The sequence below is a fragment of the Festucalex cinctus genome, chromosome 15 (assembly GCF_051991245.1).
Source record: "Festucalex cinctus isolate MCC-2025b chromosome 15, RoL_Fcin_1.0, whole genome shotgun sequence".
NCBI lineage: Eukaryota > Metazoa > Chordata > Actinopteri > Syngnathiformes > Syngnathidae > Festucalex > Festucalex cinctus.
Genome location: NC_135425.1, coordinates 11,584,306 through 11,611,504, shown reverse-complemented (window position 1 = coordinate 11,611,504; position 27,199 = coordinate 11,584,306). Strand labels below are relative to the sequence as shown.

At 37.0% G+C, this 27,199-nt stretch overlaps 3 protein-coding genes across 10 annotated transcripts in view; 1 reads left to right on the top strand and 2 right to left on the bottom strand.

The window, feature by feature from the left end:
• Positions 1–5,969, bottom strand: part of wdr7 (WD repeat domain 7) — a 71,223-nt gene extending 65,254 nt beyond the window's left edge. For both annotated transcript variants that reach the window (XM_077497291.1, XM_077497292.1), the window contains exons 1-9: positions 5,787–5,969; positions 4,798–4,969; positions 3,052–3,158; positions 2,777–2,855; positions 2,377–2,551; positions 1,061–1,137; positions 880–999; positions 612–757; positions 413–512 (exon numbers count right to left, since the gene is read on the bottom strand). In XM_077497291.1, coding sequence (XP_077353417.1) covers positions 413–512; positions 612–757; positions 880–999; positions 1,061–1,137; positions 2,377–2,551; positions 2,777–2,855; positions 3,052–3,158; positions 4,798–4,956 — 963 coding nt within the window. In that variant the 5' untranslated portion in view covers positions 4,957–4,969; positions 5,787–5,969. The remainder of the gene's footprint in view (positions 1–412; positions 513–611; positions 758–879; positions 1,000–1,060; positions 1,138–2,376; positions 2,552–2,776; positions 2,856–3,051; positions 3,159–4,797; positions 4,970–5,786) is intronic.
• A 1,574-nt stretch (positions 5,970–7,543) lies between these two features.
• txnl1 (thioredoxin-like 1) lies at positions 7,544–12,781 on the bottom strand. The gene is made up of 8 exons (XM_077498075.1): positions 12,495–12,781; positions 11,734–11,830; positions 11,114–11,287; positions 10,867–10,992; positions 8,879–8,948; positions 8,563–8,735; positions 7,903–8,007; positions 7,544–7,814 (listed from the first exon to the last, which is right to left on the bottom strand). Exons 1-8 carry the CDS (start codon positions 12,590–12,592, stop codon positions 7,785–7,787), a joined length of 873 nt encoding a protein of 290 aa, XP_077354201.1. The 5' UTR covers positions 12,593–12,781; the 3' UTR covers positions 7,544–7,784.
• Positions 12,782–14,192: 1,411 nt separating this feature from the next.
• LOC144002745 (uncharacterized) lies at positions 14,193–26,335 on the top strand. 7 transcript variants are annotated; one of them, XM_077498230.1, is made up of 16 exons: positions 14,698–14,759; positions 14,895–14,982; positions 15,072–15,154; positions 15,974–16,051; positions 16,136–16,183; positions 18,856–18,930; positions 19,005–19,147; positions 19,625–19,699; positions 21,160–21,255; positions 21,575–21,769; positions 21,853–21,981; positions 23,397–23,490; positions 23,607–23,722; positions 23,817–23,990; positions 24,089–24,178; positions 24,329–26,335. In XM_077498230.1, exons 1-16 carry the CDS (start codon positions 14,741–14,743, stop codon positions 24,434–24,436), a joined length of 1,611 nt encoding a protein of 536 aa, XP_077354356.1. In that variant the 5' UTR covers positions 14,698–14,740; the 3' UTR covers positions 24,437–26,335. The 7 variants fall into 7 exon arrangements, with proteins under 7 accessions (XP_077354353.1, XP_077354356.1, XP_077354354.1 ...); XM_077498228.1 differs by having other exon boundaries at positions 15,974–16,060; positions 24,329–26,334; XM_077498227.1 differs by lacking the exon at positions 14,698–14,759 and adding an exon at positions 14,193–14,438 and having other exon boundaries at positions 15,974–16,183; positions 24,329–26,334.
• Positions 26,336–27,199: the final 864 nt, after the last annotated feature.

The window sequence follows — 27,199 nt, the reverse complement described above, 5'->3', positions numbered from 1 at the left end:
AAAACAAAAACAAAAAACGTATAAATACGTCTTTGGGACACTTAAAACATAAAAAACGTAATTACACGTTATTGGGAGCAAATGAGTTAATATGATTTGACTGACAGAAACATTTCTTAATGTGCTTCTATCAGAACAAACTTGTTTGCTTCCTGAGTCACACTAAATTTAAGCGATGACGCCATCCGATTATGAATTATTTTATTTCCTGATTGTACTGTATATTGGCCATGAGATTGGCTTGCAACATGTCCATGGTCAAACAATGCTTGTATTGATTTGAATTAAAGAGTATACTCTAGTTTCAATCAGCTGCCAATCTCCTTAAAGTAAAATACAGGTTCATGCCTGCCTCAATGAATTTTGAGAGTGTATATTTTGTCATTTTAACAAAGAAAGCCGAGTGACTGACCTGTTTGTCTGTTAGATTCTCTATGCTGTAGATCAATGGCGGTATTGAGCCTTCTTTTTTGCCCACATCACTTCGGAAATGTACACTGGCAGGTAGACAGCTGGAAAATAAATAAATAAATATTTATGGTCTATAATTGTCTTCTACAGCATGAGCTGCCATGACGATTATGATGATGACAACTTAAATGCAACTATACCTGGCTGGTAGGTTATAGATGTAACTGCAGCCATCTTCAGTCCAAATGATGACTTTGTCTGCTGCAATGAACTCTCCTCCAGCCCAGGCCTTGTCATTGTCACTGGGCACGGAGCAGAGTAGTGAGTAGTCACCTGCATCAAAAACCTGACAAAAAAAACAAAAAACAAAAAAAAAACATATTTGGGTTTCAAGTTCCAGGCTATGTGGTGTTTTGCTCCATCTGCATGTACTGTGAGCAATACTTTTTTTTGAGGACCAGTTCTTACCCTCCAGAACTTGGAGCAGACCACCAGCAGGCTGCTCTGAGTGAACGTACAGAAGGAAATACTCTGACAGCCTTGACAGTATATGGGCTTGGACTCTTCTTCAAACACCGGGTCCAGGTCCTGAGGTGATATTTTTCCAGTGAAAGTGATATCCTCATTCTGAATGCAAAATAACTACTACCTGCATCCTGTTGACCTCAGCTGTGATGATCCAGACTTTTAAAATGCCTGTCACTGACACGGCCACGACGGTGTCCTCTGCAGGGGGGGGGGGGGAGAAAAAAAAAAAAAAAAAAAAAAGACTCATTAAGTTAAAATGTAAGTTTGGATCACTATTATAACATAATGCGTGGATGAACTCTCAGTGTGGATGAACTCCTCCTGGGTGCCTTTCCTCACAGGGTTCTTCTGTGGCCCGCCATGTTGTGGTTTGCGTGTGTGTCTGTTGGTACGATCATGGGGACATAGGGGGCTATTTTTTTTTTTTTTTTTTTTGTATGATGGATGTTTTAATTGTTCAGCACTTTGAGTTGCATTTGAATGGATGACAGGTGGTATATAAATAAAGTTTGATTGATTGATTGATTGATTGAAGTGTAAATTTTACATTTCAAGTAGGGATGTAACGATATCCAAACGTCACGATACAATATTAGCACCATATGAAGCGCCACGATACGATAATTAACACGATATTGTGGGGAGGTTGGCGATATTTAAAAAAGCTCACAATATTGTATTTTAAAAAAAATTAAATAAAAAAATAAAAAAGCTCATACACAATATTGAATATTGTGCTTTTGTACATAACAGCAATGTTATGTTTTTGTTTATTATTATTATGTTATTATACTTGTGTTATTAATGCACGCACACATCGAGTTGCTCCACATATTGACTCGCTTCAAAGCACATTACGTGATCCTTCATCTGACCATTAGCATAGATTTGAAACATAAAAGGGCCAAAACATCGCTAATGAAAATTAAATTGCACTAAAAAACTAGCCACCAGAGGGTGGTACAACTGCACAAATGGAAATCAACCTGACTTTTTTTTAACAGATGTGTTGCATTTAAATATTGTGAACATGACGACGACGATATTGTGGCAGTTTTAATATCGCAATATCACGATATTGCGCTTATCGTTACATCACTAATTTCAAGCAAATTAAAGGCACATTCATCACCAGCTGTCTTGATTGTAAACATTTGTTCAAGATGACCAATCACAAATGTGCGAACGTGTAGTTCAAGAAAGTATTACATCAAAAAGAAGATCATTTCCATGTTTAAAGTGCAAAGTCTTGCAACAGAGAATGAGTAAACAAGAAGTAAAACCACCTACTGAATACAAAGAAGTACAACATGAATTACTAGATTCACCTCAAAATCGGTGCTCATTTCAACACCCATAGAAAGATTGCAAGTTTGCATAGAACATTACATTACGAATAAATTGATAATTACAAGTAAGTGAATAGTATCATTAAACCTTGTGTGCGGTGTGATCGGATAATACTCATGGAGCTGATCCAGTCGGGGGAGATTTTGGACACCAGCGAGTACAGCACCTCCAGACTGGTGGCATCTACCACAAGAATCTCTGGATAATGGCCGTTGCAGAGCAGGCGACCTTCTCTCTGAGTGCTGACAGTGAACTGATAGTACTAGACAATCACAGAAGAAAAGCAACAGTGAAACCAGAACAAAAGATAAAGAAATCTGGAAATGGAAGCTGTGTTATATCAAATTAATGATTGGTAATTATTTCAACACGTGTGTTCCATGGTGTGTTATATGACAATTTGATAGTGCTGTTAGAAAGAGACTTAACTTAATATATGACTATTTAAAGATAAACAGTGTGCAATGTGTATTAGAAATGAATTTACCTGTATGCCAGTGTGAGCACAAGCCAGTTTTGTGAATTCAATACAGCGACCATCATTTACATCCCATAAACACATCTCCCTGGAAACAAAAAAAGTTATTGTACACAAATATAAAAATATATATATATATATATATATATATATATATATATATATATATATATATATATATATATATATATATAGATATATATATATATAGATTTCAATAGTTATGTTAAAAATAAAAATAAATTAAACTATTTTGAAAATAAAGTACTGTACAATATACTCACCCACTCTCTGATGCACTGACGATGTACTGTTTATCACTGCAAGCGCTGGCTTTAGACAGACAGGTGATGGAGGCTGTATGACCAAACAACATGGCCCTGGGACATATCTGACAGAATTGAAACATAAAAACAATTAAAAGATGCAAACAGCAAGGAAAGGGCCATCAAACCAAACACGCCGGCAGGGCTAGTGAAAGAGGCAAGGAAATGCAGAATTGAAAAGAGTTTTGTGATGTCAGCTGATATGGCATGATTTTCCTGTGACTGGCCCCATTAGATCATAAGCTCCAAAATTGGATATGTTGCACTGTGTGGTTTTTTTTTTTTTCAGATCTAAAAAATATTACACAAGCGGGAGAAGTCAACCTGCTTCCTTTCAGTTTGCCTGGCACCACTTTGCGTGCTGTTTGAGACCTCTCATTCAGAAACGGTATTTTAAGACACAAAATCAGACACTGTAATTTGTCTTGTGGTTGATAATTCACTTTGTATGATGTATTTGTTATCTATTTGCAGTATTCAGCCCCGAACGGACAAAATGAACTATGTCCACTGCTTCTACATCAAGTTTGGGAGTAAGCTTACTCTATAACTTAACTATAATCTTTTGGCATTTCCTGTAATTAACTAAGGATATTTGAGATATGGATGTCTGCATGATGAGATGCTAATCTATACAACAGGTATTTTTTGCTAAAAGAACAATTTAGATATTTAAAAACAAAACATAATGTAATATTTTAACTAGGGATAGACATATTGGGCATTTTGACAAATATCTGTCTTTTTCTTTTTTTTTTTTTTAAATCTGATGGCCGTTAAAAGGTAAATCTAAAACCATTTTATCTCAAAACCTTTTGTTTTTGTTCGACATTAAAACAAAGTAATGTGAAAGTTTAAAATTTCAGGTATTTTTAAATTCTAGGAAAAAATATTTACCGGTACTCTATTAAACTATAGAAAGCTATGGATTTATTTGTTTAAGTTTCCATTTAACTTTTTATGACGTACTGATTTCCTTGGGAGCTCCCTGAATATTTTGTTAGAAATTTAAAAGGATTGCCTATTTTCTAAGATTAAAAAAAAAAAAAAAAAAAAAAAAAAAAAAAGCTTTAAGACCTTACAAAGTCTGGATTGCTATTTGCATTTATATATATATATAAAAAAAAAAAATTGATGCCAATGCTCCACCCCTACCCCAACCCCCGTTTTTTCTGAAAATTATTATCGGCTCCAAATATTATTGGGGTTCTTGACTACTTATTTATAATTAGCCAATAATAATTTTAACCATAGCTACACAAGTTCAAAGTGCCTTCCAGAGAACCTTATTAAGAAACTTTGGGTGAACATGACAAATGCATGTACGATACTCATATAAATAGTCATTATACAGAAGGGTATATGCAAATCACTTGTGATCAATGTTCAATATTACACCACACAGGGGACCTTGGTTCACGTTAAAGTTCCGGTAGTTAGTAAAGTCATAATTAAAATAAATATTTGGATGAAAAACATTGCTGGGCTTTAAATCCAATCCAATGAAAAACAGTGAATATGACAAAGGCAGTAACTGAGAGTGCCCTCTCCCTGTGTCGCTATATGTCGGTACAGTTGTTAGCAGTGGTTAAAAACAAACAAACAAAAAAATGGTGTCTGCCCCGGCTGGTCTCCGGGCCCGAAAAACCTCTCATGTTAATGACACACACAACAAAGAACTGCACCATACGATCCGTGCACTACCTCCAGCTCCGATGTCATGTCCCAAAGGCAGATCTGCCCGTCATGGCAGCCAGTGATAATTGTGCTGAAGTCATCCATCACCAACAGGCTGCTGATACAGTGGGTTGGAGCGGTGCGGCCCCATAGAACAATGGGCAGAACCAGATTGTTCCCCGACATAGTGCTGACTTATCTGGTAGGGTTGAAAATAAATGTGAGTTAACACTCAAAAACATCCCCATATTTCAATGTATTGTATTGTATTCCAACACTTGGCAGTATCTGTTGATCAACAGATATTTATAATACTGCCTTAAATAACAGCATTTGAAAAGATTTGCAACTACTGCTTGGATCATTTCGCAAGATCTTGTCAATGCCATCAATGTTTGAGTATTCTTCAAATTCTTACTTTCAGAGAACTTACCATTTTGATTGCATTCACACATACTAGCATATGCTGTTTTTGTGCACAAAACGACTCGCCTTCAGTATCTAAAAGACTTCGTGTCCACAAACAAAAGCTTGACACATTCTCACATTTGGTCATTTAGGGAGCTAGTGTAGTAGTAGATACATCCATCGTTCACTCAATTTGCGCAGAACGATCTTCCAAAGAAGACGTAACATCAGCTCAATTTTGTTTGCGCAGTTCCCAGATGGGTGATATTTCATTCACTGACTGGGATAGAACTGAGAATAACGTTGGATTATACGAATTAAATGTGGCGATTATTTACATTGAGGACAGTAAGTGTAGTGATCAGTGAGAATAAGGTCATAGGCGTATGAATGGCTCAAAGAGCTGTCCGTGTGTGACTCCCTACACTACACGCATTATTGCTTTTCATTTATACCCCTATTTATGCGCGTTATCGTGAAATAAATACCTGAACGGCTACAATGATGCTATGTTACACTAAAGCCAAACAACTGTAATGTCGGGACTTCCGGGTTGCTAAAGCAGCTCACAGAATAAAAACATAACGCTTAAGGTAGTGGATACGCACCGCAAACCGCAGCTTACTGAGGCATCTCCTTCGTGTTGAGATTAGGCAAAAAGCTCTCAGTCGGTGATCAATAAAAACGGAGGAAATTTACTGCTTGTTTTGGGGGTTTTAGCTCAGTCAAACCTTTGCGTGACGGTCAGCGAACTAATCACGAGACAACATTAGCGATGACCCCAAACACATCCGGCTGTTCTCTGTCAAAGTAAAAGCTCTCAGGCTCAGCTCGCACAATTTGTTGCAACGTAATGCTATTTACAGTAGTACAGTATTTTGTATGCACTGTACATCATTATTGTGAACTTTGACGGTTGATACACAGCAGTCTCATTGTGGTACAAGTTCCACTACACCAGATTTCCTGTAGATGCCAGAACTTTGTTTTCTTTTATATATTTTTACAGTTCTGTTGCATTCTCTTTTACTTTCAATATATTTTGGAACTGCTTGTTGTAAACATTTATTTAAGCACATTTTTATTTAACTTTTGTGTGCAAAACATGTTCAATGTATCATTATTCTAGTAGTTTCCTTTTTTAATTTAATCGCAGTGTAAATGGTCAAACTGCGCATAATGTTTTAGTTGCTCACAATATTGGGCTACGTAACCTCCTGACTACCAACAATTCAAATTTGTCCTCTGTAGTGGACCTTTTTAAACCTGAATATCTCCCACCCAGTGCATACAATTGAATTAACTTTTGTGCTCTACAGAGGACATTCGGAGCTTTCCAATGATACCAAATGTGTAGGGGTGGGGCTTCCCTTAATGCAAGCACTTTTTAGGGAAGAGGAAAAGTAAACGTATAACACTTTTTAATGAACAAATTTAGGCTTTAAATGTTGTTAGCATGTGTTCTGTAAGACCCTTAAGAACACATTAAAGTATTGTTTGAATTATTTTAACTGTATTTGAGCCTAGCATTTAAGTTTAAAAAAAAAATGCCATCTGTAGTAGATACATCATAGCTTATTATTTTGGTGTGGTTTTTTTTTTCCAAAAAAATATTTTGCAGTATTCCAGTTATTTCACAAAGATTGCAGAATATCAAAATAAACATGATTGGACAATATTTTTTTTCCCGGTAGTCAGGAGAATATACGCCCACCTTTTAACAATACAATCTCTTGATGAATTTGGCCTTAGTCTGCTCCATTAGTTTTATGTTTGTCCATATTACTGGTATTAGAAGTATTTATTTGGCGAAACTTTTTTTGGTGTACAATTGTGAGAACCACTTCTAACCAATATTAGGATCTTAACACACACACACACACCCCATTTTCATGATTAAATAAAATACTGAAATTTAATTGAATATGCATCTCAGCATCTGATTAACACAAACCATGCTTGTTTCTGTTTTCTGAAATAACTGCTCAGTATCAATAATAGTATTAGAACACCTCATTCTAACAACATATTTTTCTTCTGTGGTAGCTATTTTTTTTTTTATATTTATTTTTCTCAATTTCTTTCAGGATCCATAAAGGTTTTCCCTAATCAATGAGTATTTAATCTCTAGCAACATGACAAACAGACAAAAAGTCGCAGAGAGGGGAGGCCTGGATGCTATTAAAAACAAATAAGAAGCTTTTTACAAATATAAGTTACTCAAAAACAGTTGGTCAGCTACTGTTTGTGACCCCTGAAATAACATAGCTTTGCTTGCTTCAGTTTGCAGGCAACACAATATTTATTTGCATTCTATAAATCTTGCTTCAGTTAGGATTTTCCATAAAATCAGAAAAGACACACATGCCTTTGAAAAAGGATTGTTTTATTTACAGGGATTTTCATTTGAATTACAATACAAATGTTAATCAACTGGGAGTCCCCAGAGACTGATAATTCTTTAAATCAGAAGTTGAGGGCTGCGTGTCTGTGTGCATTTATGTGTGAGTTGTGCGTCAATGTCTGCTTGAACGTGGTAGCTTTGGCAAAGGGAAAAGTCCTTCAAAATATCAGCAGACTCCTCTTTCCCCCCCATTTGTCCTGACTCAGTGACTCTCTCCTTTTTTCCCCACAACCTGTATGAATAGAATAGACCATTCATTTATTAGTTAAAGAAAAAAATATATATACACATATGCTTAGTTTGATGTGATAAATTCATACCCTTTTGAAGTCATTCATGTTGGTGGCCTGTACTGGAGTACCAATGAATGTCAGATAGTTTATTTTTGTAGTCTCCTCATCTCCTTGGTTTGATTTGATGAACAACTAGTGAGTGGGGAAACAAAGACAAAAATAATACAACGGAAATGCATTTTTCGACTCAAGAGAAGTCCTAGATGTGTTTCTTGGTGACAAGCAGCTAAGACTGCTGTTCTCTAATATGGAGTGAGAATAAAGCTATTTACATCTCAATGTGTACGTCATCTTTACAGCTTGTGACAATTTAGTGTGAGCATCCTGATATGTGTAACAATTGTCACATTGATTCCTTTTTTTGTGTCGCATCTCCCCTTTTGTGTTCTGTACTGACAAATTATGTGAAGTTATGTGGACTCGTAAGAAATCTATTCTTACGAAACTTAAGAATGAGGATGAATGGAAGGGTGAAACTTGATTAATTGAGGCACTGAATGATCATTGAATGGGGAAAACACAAATTTTAATCCAGAATTTGTACTTTTTACTTCATTTATAAAGTGATTTGGTGCAAATGCAACCAGGCACATAAAAATCCCCTTTTAATGTATTTAAAAAGTAATATTTCGTTTTATCTCACGCTTCAGTGCAGCACAGGAGCACCAAGAGTGTTCTGGTTCTTACCGTTACACTTTGCACGTTCTGAAACTTGACATAGCGTAGGGGAATGATTCCATCGTCTTTGTAGTCTTCCTCTGCCAGCTCCAGAGTTTGGGTGGCTTCGTTTCGCTCCGCATCGTCAAAACCCATGGAGCGCGGGAGATTGATAAATATCTTCACCACTTTAGGAGCTTGCGCTGGTACACCAAGAAGGGATGTTGCATAGTAGGAAAATGAAGGGAAGACAGAAAAGAAGACAAATAGTTCTCAGAATACAATGCGAAATAGCCGTATGAAGAATTCAGTTGACTGAAGTGGCGATCAATGCAAAAATACTCACCAAAGTCTGAGGACTGTAGCCTCATTGAGAAGAGTCTCACAGGCTGGTTGAAGGCGATAGTTATCAGCAACTGCAAATAACATATAAAAAGTCGTTAGGGACACGACATCTTTCAAGCGGTTAAGTGTGACACGCAAGCAGCTGGGATTTGACAGAGATGGACAAATTTACCTGGCTCACACATACTCAGGAAGGCATGCTTTATGAAATGCAGCATATGCAGTCGTGGGTTGTGTACATGCTGCAGTAGAAAGAAAGCTGCTACCAAATACAAATGACAAGCTCCTGCTTTATTACAGTGGCTTGAAAAAGTATTCCTACCCCTTAAACTTTCCCACATTTTGTCATGTTCCGACCACAAACAAATATATTTTATTGGCATTTTAGATGAAAGATCAACACAAAGCGACACACAATTGTGAAGAAAAAGGAAAATCATACATGACTTAAAACATTTTTTAAAAATACAATTTCACAATACAATTGACTTTTTTTTTTTTTTTTAATACAAAACTGAAAGATGTGGCGTGCAATAGCATTCAGCCCCCCTGTGTCAATACTTGGCGGAAGCACCTCTCGCTGCAAATACTGGATTGGATTTAGGTCTGGACTTTGACTGGGCCATTCTAACACAGGAATATGTTTTGTTTTAAACCATTCCATTGTAGCTCTGGTTTTATGTTTAGGGTCATTGTCCTGCTGAAAGGTGAACCTCCGCCCCATTCTCAAGTCTTTTGCAGATTCCAGCAAATTTTCCTCCAAGATTGTACTGTATTTGGCTCCATCCATCTTCCCATCAACTCTGACTAGCTTCCTTGTCCCTGCTGAAGAAAAGCAGCCCCACAACATGATGCTGCCACCACCATGTTTGAAAGTGGGAATGGTGTGTTGGGAGCGATGTGCAGTGTTAGTTTTCCGCCATCCATAATGTTTTGCATTCAAGCCAAAAAGTTCCATTTTGGTATCATCTGACCAGAGCACCTTCTTCCACACGTTTGCTGTGTCCCCCACATGGCTTCTGGTGGCTTTCTTTCAACAATGGCTTTCTTCTTGCCACTCTTCCATAAAGGCCAGATTTGTGCAGTGCACGACTAATTGTTGTCCTCTGGCATGTAAATCCTGATTTATGCCTCCACGTTTGCTCTCGCGTTGATGACCGGCGTAGATCACATGATCTAGGCGAGCCATGAATTTTAAGTGCCGCGTAGCTCGTGGCCGGCTGCGGTGCACACGTCGCCAATCTTTGCACGCCGTAGATGGCGGGGCGTAGCTCGCTTGTGATTGGTCCGTTCGATGGCGTACTCGGCTTTTTCTTTTCTCTCTCTCAGTGCGCCGTGAGCTGTTCAAAGCTTGGGAAATCTTTTATAACCTAACTCTGCTTTAAACTTCCCCACAACGTTATCCCTGACCTGTTTGGCGTGTTCCTTGGACTTCATGATGCTCCTCTTAGTGTCCTCTTAGGCCGTCACAGAACAGCTGTATTTATCGCTACTAAGGTTAGATTACACAGAGGTGGACTCCATTTAATCATTAGGTCAACAGCTGATCATTCAGCAATCATCAACTGGCTGCACTCAGAGAAAAGGGGGCTGAATACTTTTGCACACCATATTTTTCAGTTTTGTATTTTTAAAAAATGTTTTAAGTCATGTATAATTTTCCTTTTTCTTCACAATCGTGTGTCGCTTCGTGTTGATTTTTCATCTAAAATGCCAATAAAATATTTTTATGTTTGTGGTGGGAACGTGACAAAATGTGGGAAAGTTCAAGGGGTATGAATACTTTTTCAAGCCACTGTACATCTATCGTCAGATCTAAAAATGTCAAGTTAAAATATGTCACCAGTATGCTATATAGTATATAACTACACAGAAATGTTTAAAATGATACCTACCAGTCACATCAATATAAAATGTTGCTTGTTAACAGCATATTGGTTAATATCTTGAAAATGTGGAAGTAGCCCCGTTGTCTGTTGTGCTTCTTACCTGTTCATCACAGTCTGACTCCAGGTAGGAAGAATCAGCTTTCAGTAAGCAGTTGTCAAAGCCACAGTCATCGCTCTCATTGAGGCACTCACAGCCGGCTTTGTTGACGAAAGGCATGAGGTCCATCTGGAAACAAAATAAGGGTACTATACTGTATTTTAGCTTCATTTGAAAGTCAACAGAAATGCCTGCAATTCAGTAAATACTGCATATTTTGTAATGCAAGAGTAAAATGACATCCACTTACATATCCCTTCGGAATGTCAGAATCCTCACTGTTTCCTGGATCATTCTCTGTGAGCTGTTTGATCTTCTCCTCCAGACCTGCAGCATCTGCTCCTTGATACTGGTCCACCCGTTCCCGGTTTCTGAAGAATAAGAATGTCGGTGTGGCTGCTATGTTGTTGGCTTCTTTTGTTGCCTAGGGAAGAGAAAGGTAGTTCAGTCAAATGATCGAAATTGTTGCATTTCCTAAGCATAGTGTCTTTGGTCTCAAGGCACTTGTATGATGCCTAGCAAAATTGATAGAAGAGCCTCTTTTATAACATTTTAAAAACAATGATTTTACTGTACTAGTCATGTGAGGTACACCTTAAAAATTTGATGCCCCCCACAAATTGCCAGAATGACAGAACCAATACATTTGCAAACCTAATACAGTAAAAGCCGAATTATTTCATATATAAACATCACAAAGTGAAAAACAAACCTCAAGGTTGGTTATAGATGATCATGCAATGTGTGCAAACCTCATCTCTTTGGCTTTTGCAATTGTTTGGAAATCATTTAATCATTTTACGAAAACATATTCATAAGAAACATATGCCATATGTTTTATTGATTTTGTGTGTTTGAGATCTGGCTGACCGGACAGACGTGGACATCAACTTCGAGGAAGACGACCTGGGGATACTTATTACTCAACATGTTGAACGCTGGAGCTATTCTGACACACGGCGGGCACCTGTGGGGCAAGCAGAATGTCCTATTAAGTTACTCTTGTCATGCAGAAGTATTCAAATAATTGATTAAAGACTATAACCTCACTTAATACAATATATGTATCTTGTACATAGCAGTGTTGTATTTTGTTTCATCTTAAATAAAGCAGGATTGTCTTGCATTTCTTCTTCCAGATATGAGTTGGACTAACATATCCACCCAGGGCCAACTATCTAAAATTTATAGTCAGTTCTTATCATGCAACCAATCAGTGAAATACTTAACACGTGTAATTTGTCAGAATATCTGTCATTGACAAGTCAACACACAGTGCGAACTGTCAAAGAATAGACAATTAAGGGAAATGGACAAGTTCGTACACTACATACTTTTCAGTGATGACACAGGATCAGATTCTCTATCAGTCAACTCGTTATTGGAATTTACAATGCTCCAATGCCAAGTCAATGCAATAGTGCTATGTCATTCTAAGCAAGCATGCCGGAAAAGCTAACGCTAGCATAATGCTAACCCATCAATACATCGTGCAAGCTGTTGTTTTCAGATATAGATCCACACCGTGAATGGCATTTCTTCCAAAAACTTAATGGTGACCATTCATGACAAACTTAATCTATGTGAAGAGACATAGTTGATTGTAGGGAGGATTCCAACGTGGGTCTTACCCGGCCATTGTGAACTTTACCACTGCGAGCCTCGAGCCGGCGGCCGCTAGCTCCGGTAGAAATTCCGGATCACTCCCGATCACTTTAACGCCGACCATGGTCAAACACAAACGACTTAAGCAGCCTGGCCTTGTAACTGTGGATATATTCCCGGAAAAAAACGCAATTGTACTTAGTTCCTGTAAATTATATTGTTGTGCTTTTAGCTTTGCGTCAAAAGTAGCTAAATTCAATCTTTTTGCTAGGCGCGCTCCAGACACACGACAAGTGATTCGACACGTGATGTTCTGATTGACCAATAGGAGTGGAGAAAGTGACCTGTGTTTTATCGCAGGCGTAGTTTCAAGTTAGTATTACCGCCACCTTGTGCATTGGAGTGTGAACACATTTTTTTTTTTTAATACGCTGTATATCATGCGGCTTACGCTATTTTTTTTAAGTTTGCTGTATAATGTTTTAACAATGTCAATGTATGTTCCTGTTCCTGTAATAAATTTTGCAACCTACTTTTGTTTTCTTTTCTCCGAATGTTAACTACTGTGTTTGTTGATGCTAATGTGTTGTCTTTCCTTGTGTAAAGCACATTGAGTTGCCTTGTGTATTAATGTGCTACACAAATAAACTTGCCTTGCCTTGAATATAGAACGGATAATATAGAAACAAAATTTAACGACAATTGAAATAGTAATGGATGTGAAATAATTATTAGTAACCATGATTAGTATTAAATATTGCATTCGTACTAAAGAGATACCCATGCTGGATTCGAACCCAGTTTCCCCACGAACCAGAATTTATTTAGTCATTTATTTATTTCGAATTTTGTCAATTTTGGTCCTCCATACACTTCAGCTCAGGGATCCACATCGCCAAATATGCAAAAAATCTGGAAATGCAGCCACATTTCAGAGCTTGATCCTCCCTTTTTGGAAAAGGGGAAATTGGGGCCTGTCACAACGTCCCCTGTCTGCTGATTGTCTCTGTTGATAAGCTACCTTCGGGTTTATTTGGGGCTACTAGAAGATTTGGTATTTGAGTTTTAGACATCATTTATCTATCAGCTGGCTCTGGGCAGTAGGCGGGAGACACCCTGGACTGGTTGCCAGCCAATTGCAGTTCCTACAATTAGTATGTCTTAAATAGGCCCTATTTATTGTTGTTTTTATTTGGGTCAGGATAAATAATTGATTGTTAGATGCATCAATTTGATACTCTTATGTAAGTGATTTGGAGACGTGAATTGATTATTTGTATTATTACAATTGTTAGAATTAAAATGAATACATGATGTTACTTTTATTTTGAATAAATAAATAAATCCATGAAATTATATACTCGTGGTAGTTTATATAATAAATAATTTAGAATGCATGTTTGTTGATGGTATTATTACAGAAATACTTATTTATATGATATATAATTTTAAAATAAATAACATACTGGTTTTGTTTTCATGTTTATTAATTCATTCATTTTTAATAGCAGAGTATTTTTTTTCTTGCTGCCAACTACACTGCCTGACACCAACAATGTAATTGACGAGCCGATGGCGGCCCCATGTGTCGAATAATTGAACTGCAACTCAGCATAAATGAACACTTTTAATTTGCTCGCAGAGTACGTCACGTTTCCAAGTGTCTGTCATCGTGATGTCACATACCTTCAAATGCCATCACACGTTTATAAAGCTGAGCACGTCCGGTTGTATAAAACGATAACGTTGTGTAACATTAATCAAGATGGTCGCTCGTGAATAATATCTTGTTTTAATGCTATCCAGTCAGCGAAAAAAAAAAAAAAAGAGCTACTTTTAAGTTCAAACAGCTTTATTTTGGAGCTTTTTTTCCCACCCCGGAAAGCAGTCTATCAGTGTTCGCGTTATCATAACTCGAGGGCTGTCAAACTTGACAATTTGGAAACAACCGCACCGCGCCGCCTGTTGAGGTAGTACGTGGGGGGGAAAAAATAAAAAATAAAAATACAAAAAAATAAAATAAAATACGATATTAAAAGTAATCTCACGAGAATAAAGTCGTATTTTTGTGAGGGGGAAGCAGTAATATTTCAACAAGTTTGATTATATATATGTACGATGTACGACGCGGGGGGGTGCTGGAGCCTATCTCAGCTGGCTTTGGGGAGTAGGCGGGCCTGCTGCCCATAGCCAGCTAAGATAGGCTCCAGCACCCCCCCCCCCCCCCCCCCCGCGACGTTTGTGAGGAACAAGCGGTTCAGAAAATGGATGGATGGAAATTAACACATGCAGTATGTATTTGTGAGGGGAAAAAAAGGGAAATTGACCAAATTTGGACATATTACAATGATTTATTGATTCATTGTATTTTGTGTTGCATGGTATACCTAGTGGTTAACAAACCTCCACTTTGTCGCTTCTCTCAGTCATGCTTCGCAGGAGCATTCGACTGGCGGCCACACGCTTGGACAACGAATCCGACCCGAACTTTTCGTATCGGGAGAACCTCGTCAAGTGAGTAACGGTGGCGCAAAATCTTGCGTAACATTTGGTTAGTTGTTTGTTTTTTTTTTTTCTAATGCTTGTTTGTTTTTTTCCCTCAGGATTTTTAAGAAGAAAGCGGGGAATGGCAAGCGTGCCGCCGCTGGCCCGAGCAACTTACAGCCGCCGCCCACCATACATCCGGGTATGAAGTCAACATGTAGTCAGTCACCTGTCTGCTTCGAGAGAATTTAGCTACTACAGAAACATCAAAAGTTGTTCAAATAAACAGAAATTTTCGTGGTACAAAAATAAGAACAGATGTCGTTCATGACGTCACAGAAAAATTCATAATAATTAGGGATGCTTGATACCATTTTTCTACAAAGGACTGTAATGGAAATTTTGCTGTATATTAATTCATTTGGTTGTTATTCATTTTTCAAAAATCATTTCCAGTTTAATACATTTTGTAGAAACTTTATTTGGAAATTCAGACCAATACTAATACGAGTACTAAACTCTTGAGTAGTCACCGATATCTCGTACCACTAGTATTTTTGATACATAAAATTTCCCCCCCAAAAAACAGTATCATTTTAAAGAAAGACCAACATATTCCAGTATAGAATTTGTACTTAAAATTGCATGAAATTAATGGCAATTTTCTATCCTTCTCATTTCTAGTTCCAGAATGTAAAACGGCAACAAGACGTATTGCAGCCATCGCGAGTACCAATACTTTGAAATACCAGGCTTGATACCTGATATTGATATCACTAGTAATATGTGCCAAAATAATTTATTATTAAATTTACCTATAATTAAAATTTAAATTAATGTACTTGTTTAGTTCACTTTTCACATTAAATAATGTTTTTTTTTAAGGAAAATAACATTATCTGTATCTCTGTCCATATTTTCTAAAAAAAAAAAATATAATATTAAATAAATAAATAGCTAATTCTCAACTGTGGCAATGAATTATTATTATTTTTATTCAAATAAGCATTTGTTTGCACAGCCAACAGTAACAGCGTGGCCCCAGTGGCTCCCGCTGTCGGAGACAGACACCGAATCCAACGAAACAGCGCCCTCTGTGGTATGAAGGGTGAGTGCATGCCTTTGTTTGCTGTGTGCTCTGCTTTTCACTTTCTTGTATTTTTTTATTTTTTATTTTTTGCAGACTTACTGTCAACATTGACTGGAAAGATCAACCATGTGACCACTTTTGGTATGAAGTGTGTGCTTGTGTGTCGCTAAGCAGAGATGGGAAGTTACTTGAGTATTTATTTTTTTCATTGCTTTCTGCTTTCCTGAGTATTATTATTATTATTATTATTATTATTATTATTATTATTATTATTTTACCTTTATCCGTTACATTTTACTGCATATCTCATTTTTACTTGATACATTTTCAAAACATGGTCGTACGGCTGTGCAGTTAATCGGAATTCAATTACAATTTCAATTATGACACGCCACAATTACAAAATGAGCATAAAAGTGGGGGAAAAAAAACATTAATACTAATTTTTGAGTTGTTTATACATTTGCACCTTTTTAAATTTTAAAATAAATGTTCCATCCAAAAGGAATTTGCATAATTATAGTCAGTGTTTCAAAGAATTTTATTTTTCTTAAAAAAAGTTTTTATTTAATTTTTACATTTAAACATTTTCTTGTTTTGTACCAAAAACTAAATGATCATCCCACTGCACAGTGCACATGCTGCACTCCAACTTCAAGTATTTGCCAACATAAATAAATAAATAAATAAATAAATAAATAAATAAATAAATAAATAAAGACATTAAAAATTAATAAATATATATTATTATACATTCTGTTTGGTCCAAAAGGAATTTACATAATTAAAGTGTTTCTATTTTTTTTTAATTGGTCTTAATTTTTTCCATGTGTAAACATTTTCTTGTTTACCAAAAGACAAATGATCGTCCTACTGCACAGTGAAGCTGCACTCCAACTTCAAGTTTTTGCCCACATAAATAAATAAATAAATAAATAAATAAATAAATACATAAATAAAGACATTAAAAATTAATAAATATATATTATTATACATTCTGTTTGGTCCAAAAGGAATTTACATAATTAGTGTTTCTATTTTTTTTTTTAAATATTTTAATATTTTTCCAAGTTTGTTTTTACCAGCATAAATAAATAAACTAACTCCTAAAAAATTTATAAATATATATTGTCATAAATGGCGGCACGGTGGCTGACTGGTTAGCAGGTCCGCCTCCCTACTGAGGCCCTGCGATTGGCTGGCAACCAGTCCAGGGTGTACCCCGCCTACTGCCCAAAGCCAGCTGAGATAGGCTCCAGCACCCCCTGCGACCCTCGTGAGGAATAAGCGGTCAAGAAAATGGATGGATGGATATTATTATAAATTCAGTTTGGTCCATAAGGAACTTACATAATTATAGTGTTTCTATTTTTTTTTTAATTCTTAAACATTTTGTTGTTTTGTACCAAAAAATAAATAATCGTCTGAATAATTGTGATTTTAATTATTGCCAAAATAATCGTGATTATTATTTTTTCCATAATCAAGCAGCCCTCCAAAATCGTTACTTTTGTTTTTAAATACATGAAAACGATGAAAACACTCGACCTGGAGGAAAACGCAGCCGTCGATGTATCCCGGCTCCGCCAATCATGTGAAGCGTTACATCCCGTTCATCCCCAGCTTGTGATTGGCTTTACGACACTCCATCACATGTGCAATTTTCTCGATTAGAACAACCCGTAAATATGAGGTTAATGCGCGCTGCCACAAAAGAGGATAATTTGAACTTGATAGCAAGTCAAGGCCGAGGCACTGTATTATGGAAGCCCAAAAGTGTCAAAATTCAATGAATAAAAAGGCCTTTTTGAAATAACTACCCTGTAGATAACTAACAGACAATTATGTAATATGGCAAGCCTGTGACCGCCGTGGCTCCTCATCAGGCGCTAAACTCTCCACGCGTGAATCGATTTTGCAAGTGCTGCTGCTCATGTCTGTATCAGGGATTCAGCCAATCACGTAACTGGCTCCGCCTGATGTCATTTGATTGACAGACCAAGTCATTCGGCTGTAAAATGCCATTATGTAAAAGAAGACCATTGTGGAAAAGGACATTATGAAATAAAATCTGACTTTGTAAAGAAAAAAAAAGTTTTCTTATCTTATAAAAACTTGAAAATAAATTAAATGTCATTATTTTTTAAAAAGTATGACGTTGTTAAAATAATCATTAAGAAATATTTAATCAAAATAAAATATTTGTTACATATTAAAGAATAGCATAACACTTTTCATAATACTAACACCTCATTTTAAAATGTAATGGCCATATTACATAATTGTCTGTTATTTATCTACATGATAGTTGTTTCAAAATGACCTTTTTACTTATTGAATTTTGACACTTTGGGGCTTCCATACTGTATACCCATTTTTGCTGCAATTAGCAAATATCTTTCAAATTGAGGTAGAAGGAAGCATCCGGTAAAAATAGGTTTTACTACTACTTTGCAAGTACATTTCATAGCCTGTACTTTTCTACTTTTACTGTAAAAATGACATCACAGTTGCTCAGGTCTCAGCTAACAACCAATCACAGCTCAGCTTCAGGAAACAGGTGAGCTGTGATTGGTCGTTGCCTGAGCCCTGAGCAACTGTGATGTCATCTTCAGTCGACAGCAAGTGGCAAAATGGCCGCCCCCTGACATGGATAGAAACGTCTGGATTTTGCTGCATAACTCATATTCCATAAATGTAATATTAATCAGAATGTCATGTTTAGACTAACGAGGTCACATATAACAGTTTAGCCAAATTCACAATTAAAAGTGCATGTCGAAACTCACTAAACTAGTCTTCTTGTCTTGCAGCTTATAGATCGTTCATCGGTGCCCAAACAATGAAAGTTTTCATTGGCCTCATCCTGCTCTTTGTTGTGGCCCCCTGTAAGTGTCACATATTAATCATTACATGTTCTTCCATTTACTCACCCATAACTGCACTTCCTGCTATTCTCAAGGTGTTTGGCGGCTCCTTCTCCCGGAGCTCCCTTTCTCCACTTCCACTATTTTGGGCTTCATAAAGGCCAAGTCAGAGACCAACAAACTCATGGAGCCGCTTCTGCCAAACATTATACTTCCTCCACCTAACACGTCAGCAAAGGTACAGTTTTCTCTATCTTGGTACTGAGGGGATGTTTTGAAATAAACTCAAGTAGCTATTGTTGCAAAAAAAAAAAAAAAAGTGTTGGTTTTGAATACTTAAAGGCACGGTCTTCCGTTTTCACGCTGGAAAATGTACAATATAAATACAGGATTTATACACATGAATTCCTTCTCAATTACACCTCTGGGCTTCTGTTGATGTGTGATGGTGATTTTTTTTTCCTAAACCCCACGTACGGATTTTTCTTTTTTTTTTTTCACTTATAAATTTTGTAAATGCACTTAAAAATTCGAAACAATTGGATGGAAACCTGAATACATATTTTTCGGTCAGTCCGTACCTGCTCAAAAAATATGGGTTGCACACAATTGATCTTAGAAGGACACCCACTAAAGAAACCTGCTTAGGATAAGTGACCAATAATGATCAGTTTCACAGCTATGAATAACAAAATTTTTTTTATTTTTTTTGGAGGGGTGTGTGTCTTGTTCCACTCTCCAGGACTCTGTCACATTTCCTACTGATCAAGAAGCAAAACTGCAAGGTCTGGTAAGAAGCAGTGTGTAAGAAAAAGAAAAAAAAAAGTCAATACATAACATTTAGTGAAGGGTGAGTGCATCTTACTTCAATTGGGTGATCTGGTCCAAATCAGGTGTGATAGGTTCCAGATCATCTGTGACGCTTAGTAGAACAAGTGTAATAGATTACTAGATAACAGCCTTGGACCTTATTGCTGAATTTTGTCATTAGGGTGCATGATATAATAGATATAAGAAGTCTACACACCCCTTTTCAAATGCCAGTTAAAAAAATGAGACTGAGAAATTATTTCAGAACTTCCCACCATTAATGTGGATTACAACCAGTACAACTCAGTTGATTTTTTTTTTCTTTTTGAGAGAGGAAGTAAATATAAGTTTAAAAAAATATATGTGGTTGCACAAGTGTGTCTGACTTCTGAATATTCAACTTATGTTAAATAGGAGCCTGTACACAAACACGCCAAATAAATTTCAAATGTTGTTTGGCTTTTCTTGACATTTATGTTTTGCTTTCTAGCAGAACACTGCCATTTGGAACTGGTGTCGAGCACAAAACGATCAGACTTTTCTGCTAGAATGCAAAGGAATGTGCACAAAAAGCCTACTAGAACATCTAAATTTTGAATGGAGCTCACCAGAGGCAATTTTAAAGTATAACACAAATTTAAATTATAGCTGTCAAATGATTACATTTTTTTAATCAGATTCATCACATTTTAGAATTTTGATTAATCACGATTAATCGCTTAATTAAAACGTCTTTTTATCAACCTTTTTGCCTACCAAATATAAAGCATGCACCCTATTAAAGTCTATTCTTTCATCAGGAAAAAGAAAGTATGTTTCTATCTGTTTCCGTTTTGCAGCAATTAGCATTAGAAGAGAGCTAAGTTTCATCAGTTTTCACAAATCTATTTAAAATTCTAAGTAATTTAGCTGTTTTTCTAGACGGCTCTGGTTGATCTCCTTTGCTCTCCTGCCACCTGCTGGCCGTTTGTGTAATAACTACCATTTCTGCAACCGTTCTTTGCAGTTGAGAGGCTGCAACAAAGCATTCTGTATGCTCTAGCTAGCATAAAATTAAAAACAAAAACAAAAAAAACGTATAAATACGTCTTTGGGACACTTAAAACATTAAAAAAAAACATTTAGACGTTATTGGAGCAAATGAGTTAAGTAATTAGTTAACAGTTCTACATTGACAGCGCTCATTTAAATGTTATTAGTTGATTTAAAATTTTTGCTTCCTGAAAAGCATATTTTTAAATTCTCAAGTGAGTTGTGCAGCTTCTAGGTCACATTAATGGTGAAAAAGTTTTTGAAATTATTTATCTTGGCTCACTTTATACCACATAAAGCTTACATTTGAGCAGGGGTGTTAAGACATCTTAGATCCACTGTAAAGTGACCACCCCCCACCCCCCGTAGTATTCACTTGAGAACTTTCTCTATTCTTCCCTGTTTCAGATGAGGGAGGAATTTGAGGTGCAATTGCAGAGACTGAGGAACAACTTGATGACGACGGAGCAGGTCATGGATAAGTGGCAAACTGACAACATGCAGGTAAGGGGCTGGCCAAACCACTTCGGGTCCATTCGGGTCCGTTCGGGACCATTCCCCCAACAAAAACATTATTGGGGCACAGAGAAACCATGTGAGGAAAGGCACCCAGGAAGCACTGGAGCTAAATATTAAAAGACAACAAAATAAAACCAGTTAAAAAGTAAAAGAAAAAAAATAAAAGGCAAAAACAAAGCTAAAAGACTATGAAAGGGCTTAACTTGCCGGGAAAAGTCAATCATAGTCAAGTTAGCTCCGCTGTAAAGTGATCCCCCCTTTGTAGTATTCAGTTGAGTACTTTCTCTATTCTTCCCTGTTTGAGATGAGAGAGGAATTTGATGTGGAGATGCAGAATTTGAAGGGCGAAGTGAAGACAGTGGAATCCAATATTGAGGTGAATCTGGACCAGATCACCGTCATGAGCAAGAGGATGGATGATCAAGAGCAGCATTTCCAGTCCCTCTTAGGTCATAGTGTCAGTGACAAAGTAAAAGCTTTAGAAAACCAGATTGCCGAGGTAATGGATGTGTTAAGAAACAAATGTGGATTTTTTTGTTTCCCGCATACTGTGTTTCGACCCAAACGAACTTCTGATTGCAGTTGTCAAAGGAGTTGCTGTCCATCCAATCGCAACCTCCTGTGCTGCCTTATCCTGACATCTCCGCCCTAAAACAGCTGACGCCGGAGCTACAGCAGGCCATGAAGAAGTGGCTCACTGACCACATGCAGGTAAACAAGTTCCGGGACCACTGTCGACCTCTTGTTTGTTTGGATTTTGGATCAATGCTCCCATTCAGGGAATAATGGAAATGTCAATCTGTGCACATAAAACTTTTATTAGTTGTAGAAATAGCTTGTTATTCACATTTTTTTTTCTTTTTGCAGCCAGTCATTTTTTTTTAGCAGTGCAAATAGTCATATAGATGAAAACAACCTCAAATCTTAGCATATCTCATACTGTTTTTTGTGTGTTTAAAATCCATGTAAAGTGAAAATAGACTAATCTTTAAAAAATTGACATACCACAGAAAGACAACACCCGTGCCAAATCCGAATGATAAAAAAAAAAAAAAAAAATGCCGTTAATATGATGACGCTTCAAAACTGTAAAAAAAAAAATCAAGCTCTTGCTTCTGCTCTCAAAGCCACTGAATGCTTAAGACTACTTTAGGCCTGTAACTAACATCTTATTAGAATTGATTATTCTATTTTTCCATAGATTACTCAGGTATGAGCTGCAGTAGACCTACTTAGCTGTATTTTGATGAGACACAGGCAGCAAGCTTTACTATGCCAGTTAGCTGGAGAAAATCAATCAATCAATCAATCAATCAATCAATCAATCAATCAATCAATCAATCAATCAATCAATCAATCAATCAATCAATCAATCAATCAATCAATCGATCAATCAACTTTATTTATATAGCATCTTTCATACAGTAAAATGCAACTCAAGGAATTCAACTATTAAAATATCAATAATACAATAAAAAGAAAAAACACCCATTACTTTTAGCTGATCTAGGACCTGTAGAGTGCGAGTTTTCTGTGTTAAGCGCTGATTGCGAAACTTGCCAGCTAGCTAAATTCTCGCAGTATTTGTTCATAAATAGTATGAGAAGACATCTTGTATTGCTCCCGCTGATACGTTCGCAGCCGTCGTATTAAGATCGCCGTTTAGAGTGGAGGCGACATGAAGCTGTGACGAAACCAGGAAGTGCCTCTCTCTCTCTCTCTCTCTCTCTAGTTGCCTCTCTTACCTTGCAATATCTCGACATAACGTCACACCCAGCGACTCATTTTATTGGCTATGAGAAATTTCCTTGTCACTTGTCAACCTACGGGAGCTGCCGTGGTCCAAAAATGGCAAAAAATGCCGTTTGCTGCATTTCGTGTAAGAATTGAGATTATTTTAAGGGACTTTTGAGGTCCCGTACGGGACATCACAATTTAGCACAAAATACGGGGCGTCCTGGCTAAGACAGGACAGTTGGCAACCCTGCATCCAGGGAAGATGTTTTTTGGGGGTTTAGCTAGCAAGCTAACTACACACTGTAGTGGTAGAATTGGACCTAGCAATAAATAACTCGCAAATGCACTGGCTAACCACTGATGTGCTGTCTCGTTTGTTTATCACACAGGGGCATCATGCGGTCAACCTAAAAGGCAAAGGAGTCTCAGCGTACGCGCAGCCCTTCGCTAACAAAATGTCCAACTTTGCTCTGGAAAGTCAGGGTAAGACACTTTCCACAATGTTTGCATCTAGCTATAGCACATCTCTATTAACTATCCATTCCATGCCACCTGTTGCATTGTATGAACCACCATTTGATAGTTTGCGTGATGTTCAGGTGCCCGCGTGATAAGCAACCGCTGTTCCGAAACGTATGGCACCGTCCCACCATGTCTGACCTTGTTTGGATTCACCTTGTGGTGCCCGAAGGAGAGCCCCCGCACTGTCATTCGGGTAATCATCTTTCCCTTCCTCTCGATTTTGTTTTTTCTCCGAGTGTATATCCGTCCATGCCCACTTCTGCCTTCTTCACTCCCTGACACTTGAGGCTGATACAATGTTGCTGCCAGACAACTGTTGGTCCTTCCGCGGTGCCCAGGGGAGTCTCGCCGTCGCCCTCTCGCACCCAATCAGGATAACCCATGTGACGCTGGACCACGTGCCGCGTCAAATCACCCCCACCGGCCGAATTGACTCTGCACCCAAGGACTTTGAGGTTTATGTAAGTCCCCCAAAACATTGCCACCGGTTTTTCAAGTTACAAACCACCATTTGAGCGTTTTTTTTTTTTTTTTTTTTTTTTTGCCTTTGCTCCCTCAGGGACTGAAGGACGAGGTGGAAGAAGGAACGCTGCTGGGAACTTTCACATACGACAAGGATGGCGAACCCACACAAACATTTGAGCTGCCCGTAAGTTTCCAAGCCGCACAACTATTTTATACCTACAGGACTCTCAGACAATTAGAATATTGTGATAAAGTCCATTATTTTGTGTTATACTGGAAGTGACCAAAGACCAAATTCCGAACCCATTCGCTTCTGTGCTCTTTCCTGACACAGCCCAGCGATGTGATCTACCACATGGTGGAGCTGCGCGTCCTCAGCAACTGGGGTCACATGGAAGTCACGTGCATCTACCGCTTCCGTGTGCACGGTACCTTGGCATGATGGCGGCTCGGCGCACCGCCCGTTGCTGTTCCTTGAAAAACATCTACTGTCAGGATACCTTTACCATAAGAGAAGCTGGTCCTCAGGCTCATTCTAGTGGCCTGTAAGATTGTTGAAGGATGTAAATAATATTAGGTCAAATTTATACACACCCATTCAAAAACTTCATTTTATCCCTGGCACTTATATACTTGAATACTTAAAAAAATAAAATAAAATAAAAAAAATACTAGCATCATGTTGATGCATGATGCCTGTTCTTCTTTGACCTTGTAAAATGTATGAATTTTCTACTAACAGAAAGTCAGATGATGAAAATTCATTTTTTGTGAGAGAATAGATTTTTACAAACTTGTGACTTTTTTATAATTTATAGATGACGTACACTCGTACAGTATGAATGGCGTACTAGGGGCAAAAAAAAAAGAGGAAAAAATATTAAGAAAAAAAATTACTCAGGATAGTTGAAAGAGTAATGTAGTAATGTGATGAGAATAAAATCACTCCCAAAGCTCTCACCAAAATAAAACAAAACTGAAACATGACAATTGAGGCACCTACTTGCTAATGTAAGCACACATTGATCGCTTCACAAGCAAATTAGGTTCACCTTCATCTGACAATTAGCATAGATTTTAAACATAGAAGGCCAAAACATCCCTAATGAAAATTAAATTGCACTAATAAACTAACCACTAGATGGTGCTAGAACTGCACAAATGGAAATCAACCTGACTTTTTTAACAGATGTGTTCCTTTTAAATATTGTGAACATGACGACGATGATATATTGGCAGTTTTAATATCACGATATTGCCCTTATCGCTACATCCCTACTACTATTACGGGCCTACCCCAGCTAACTTTGAATGCAAGGCGGGGTACCCCAAGGACTGGTCACCAGTCAATCACTGAACTTTTCCATCCATCCATCCATCCATCCATCCATCCATCCATCCATTTTCTTAACCGCTTATTCCTCACAAGGGTCGCGAGGGTGCTGGAGCCTATCCCAGCTGTCTTCGGGCAGCAGGCCGGGTACACCCTGAAATGGTTGCCAGTCAATTGCAGTCACAGAACTTTTATTATTATTAATTTAAAAAATACAAATAATTGTAAAAAAAATATATGTCATCTCTGTCAGCCGGAAAATTCATTTGTCCATATTTGTCAGTCCCCACATGGGCCTGTTAGTTTTACAAATTATTGCATTTTTTTTCCCTGAAAAGTGATGGATCTGGCGATGTTTCACCTGCTGATAGGACTTTACTCTCTTAAAATGATTAATGGTATGTTTTTTTTCCTCAGATTTTCAGCCCTTATTTCTTGCAAAGCAACTTTATGATCATTATGACATTATTCTCATAATTGACTGTATCTTGTTTTTTTTTTATATTATTGTTTACTATTTTTATTGTCGTTTAGCAGAAAACCAATTTTGTAATTTGAAGATGATGAGGTTGTACAATTCTCTCACAAAAAGAAGTTTTGTTTTTTGTTTTTATTCATGTTTATCTTATTCAAATGACACTTTTCTCTGTGAAATCCGTGTGTTTTCTCATGAAGTGTAGTACAGGTTAATCCTGCTCTAAATGAATTGTTGCAACTGTTTGAAATGAATGCAAACATGTCGAGCAAGGCAGTCCTACTTTGGATCATGAAAAAGCTTCAGTGTTATTTTCATGCTGTTTGAAAAGTCCTGTTTGCTTGACAGTAAAGGTTGTATGGGAAAAGTTCATTATGGTATAAACTAAAGATACAATTGTATTTTGTCTGGAATTTATGTATTATATTTGATAGGTTGTTTATAACAATGCTTTCAATATTTAAACTACTTGATACAAAGATGCTCATATTCACTTTCATGAATGTATGCAATGAATAAAAATTTTGTTGTATTTTTGTTCAATTACTAAATGTGTTTTTCCATATTAAAGAATATACCATACTAAAAAAAGAGAAGAATTCAATTCCTGACTCATATATAAATATAACATGTACAGTATTATTATTTAAAAAAACAAACAAGTGATTAAACAAATTGTCATACTTGTTACAGCTAGTCAGATAGCTGCATGCTAACACTGTTAGCCATGAGCTTGGTTTTTGAGGTTCCACTGCACACGTTCATTTCAACTTTTTTTTTTTTTTTTTAATGATTTATGGGTTTATTGAACATATAAACACATTACAAATTAAGAAGTAAGAAAATATATAATAAATAAATTTGAAATACTATGCTGTATTGAAATACAAAACATGCCTGTAGCAGCTAGCTGCGAACGCTAATGTTAGCTGTGAAATCCACTTTTTCCACTATACTCATTATACCATAGAAAAACTATTAATAAATAAACACATGCACAAGTGGCTAGCTAGCTTGCTGCTAATGATAACTCACTTTGTGGGTCACACTGCACGCCATTAAAACACTAATCTCCATTAAATGCGGAATATGCCTATAGGATGCTAATGTTAGCCACTGACTCTGCTTTTCAGGTCAACTGCGTATATTCATTTTGCCACTGAAAACAATATTCTGCATAAAATATCAGCCCGATGCTAGCCATGAGTTTGCACAGCACATACTGTACTTGGCTTAGCACAGAAACACTACTCTGTATTCAATATCTAAACAGGAAGACTTAAAAAAAACAGAACTTTTTTTTCAAGACAGAGCCATCTACTGGATTAGGTGGGACACTACTGTAAAACAGAAAAAAATATTCAGAAAAAGAGAAAAAAAAATACTCACAAAAACAA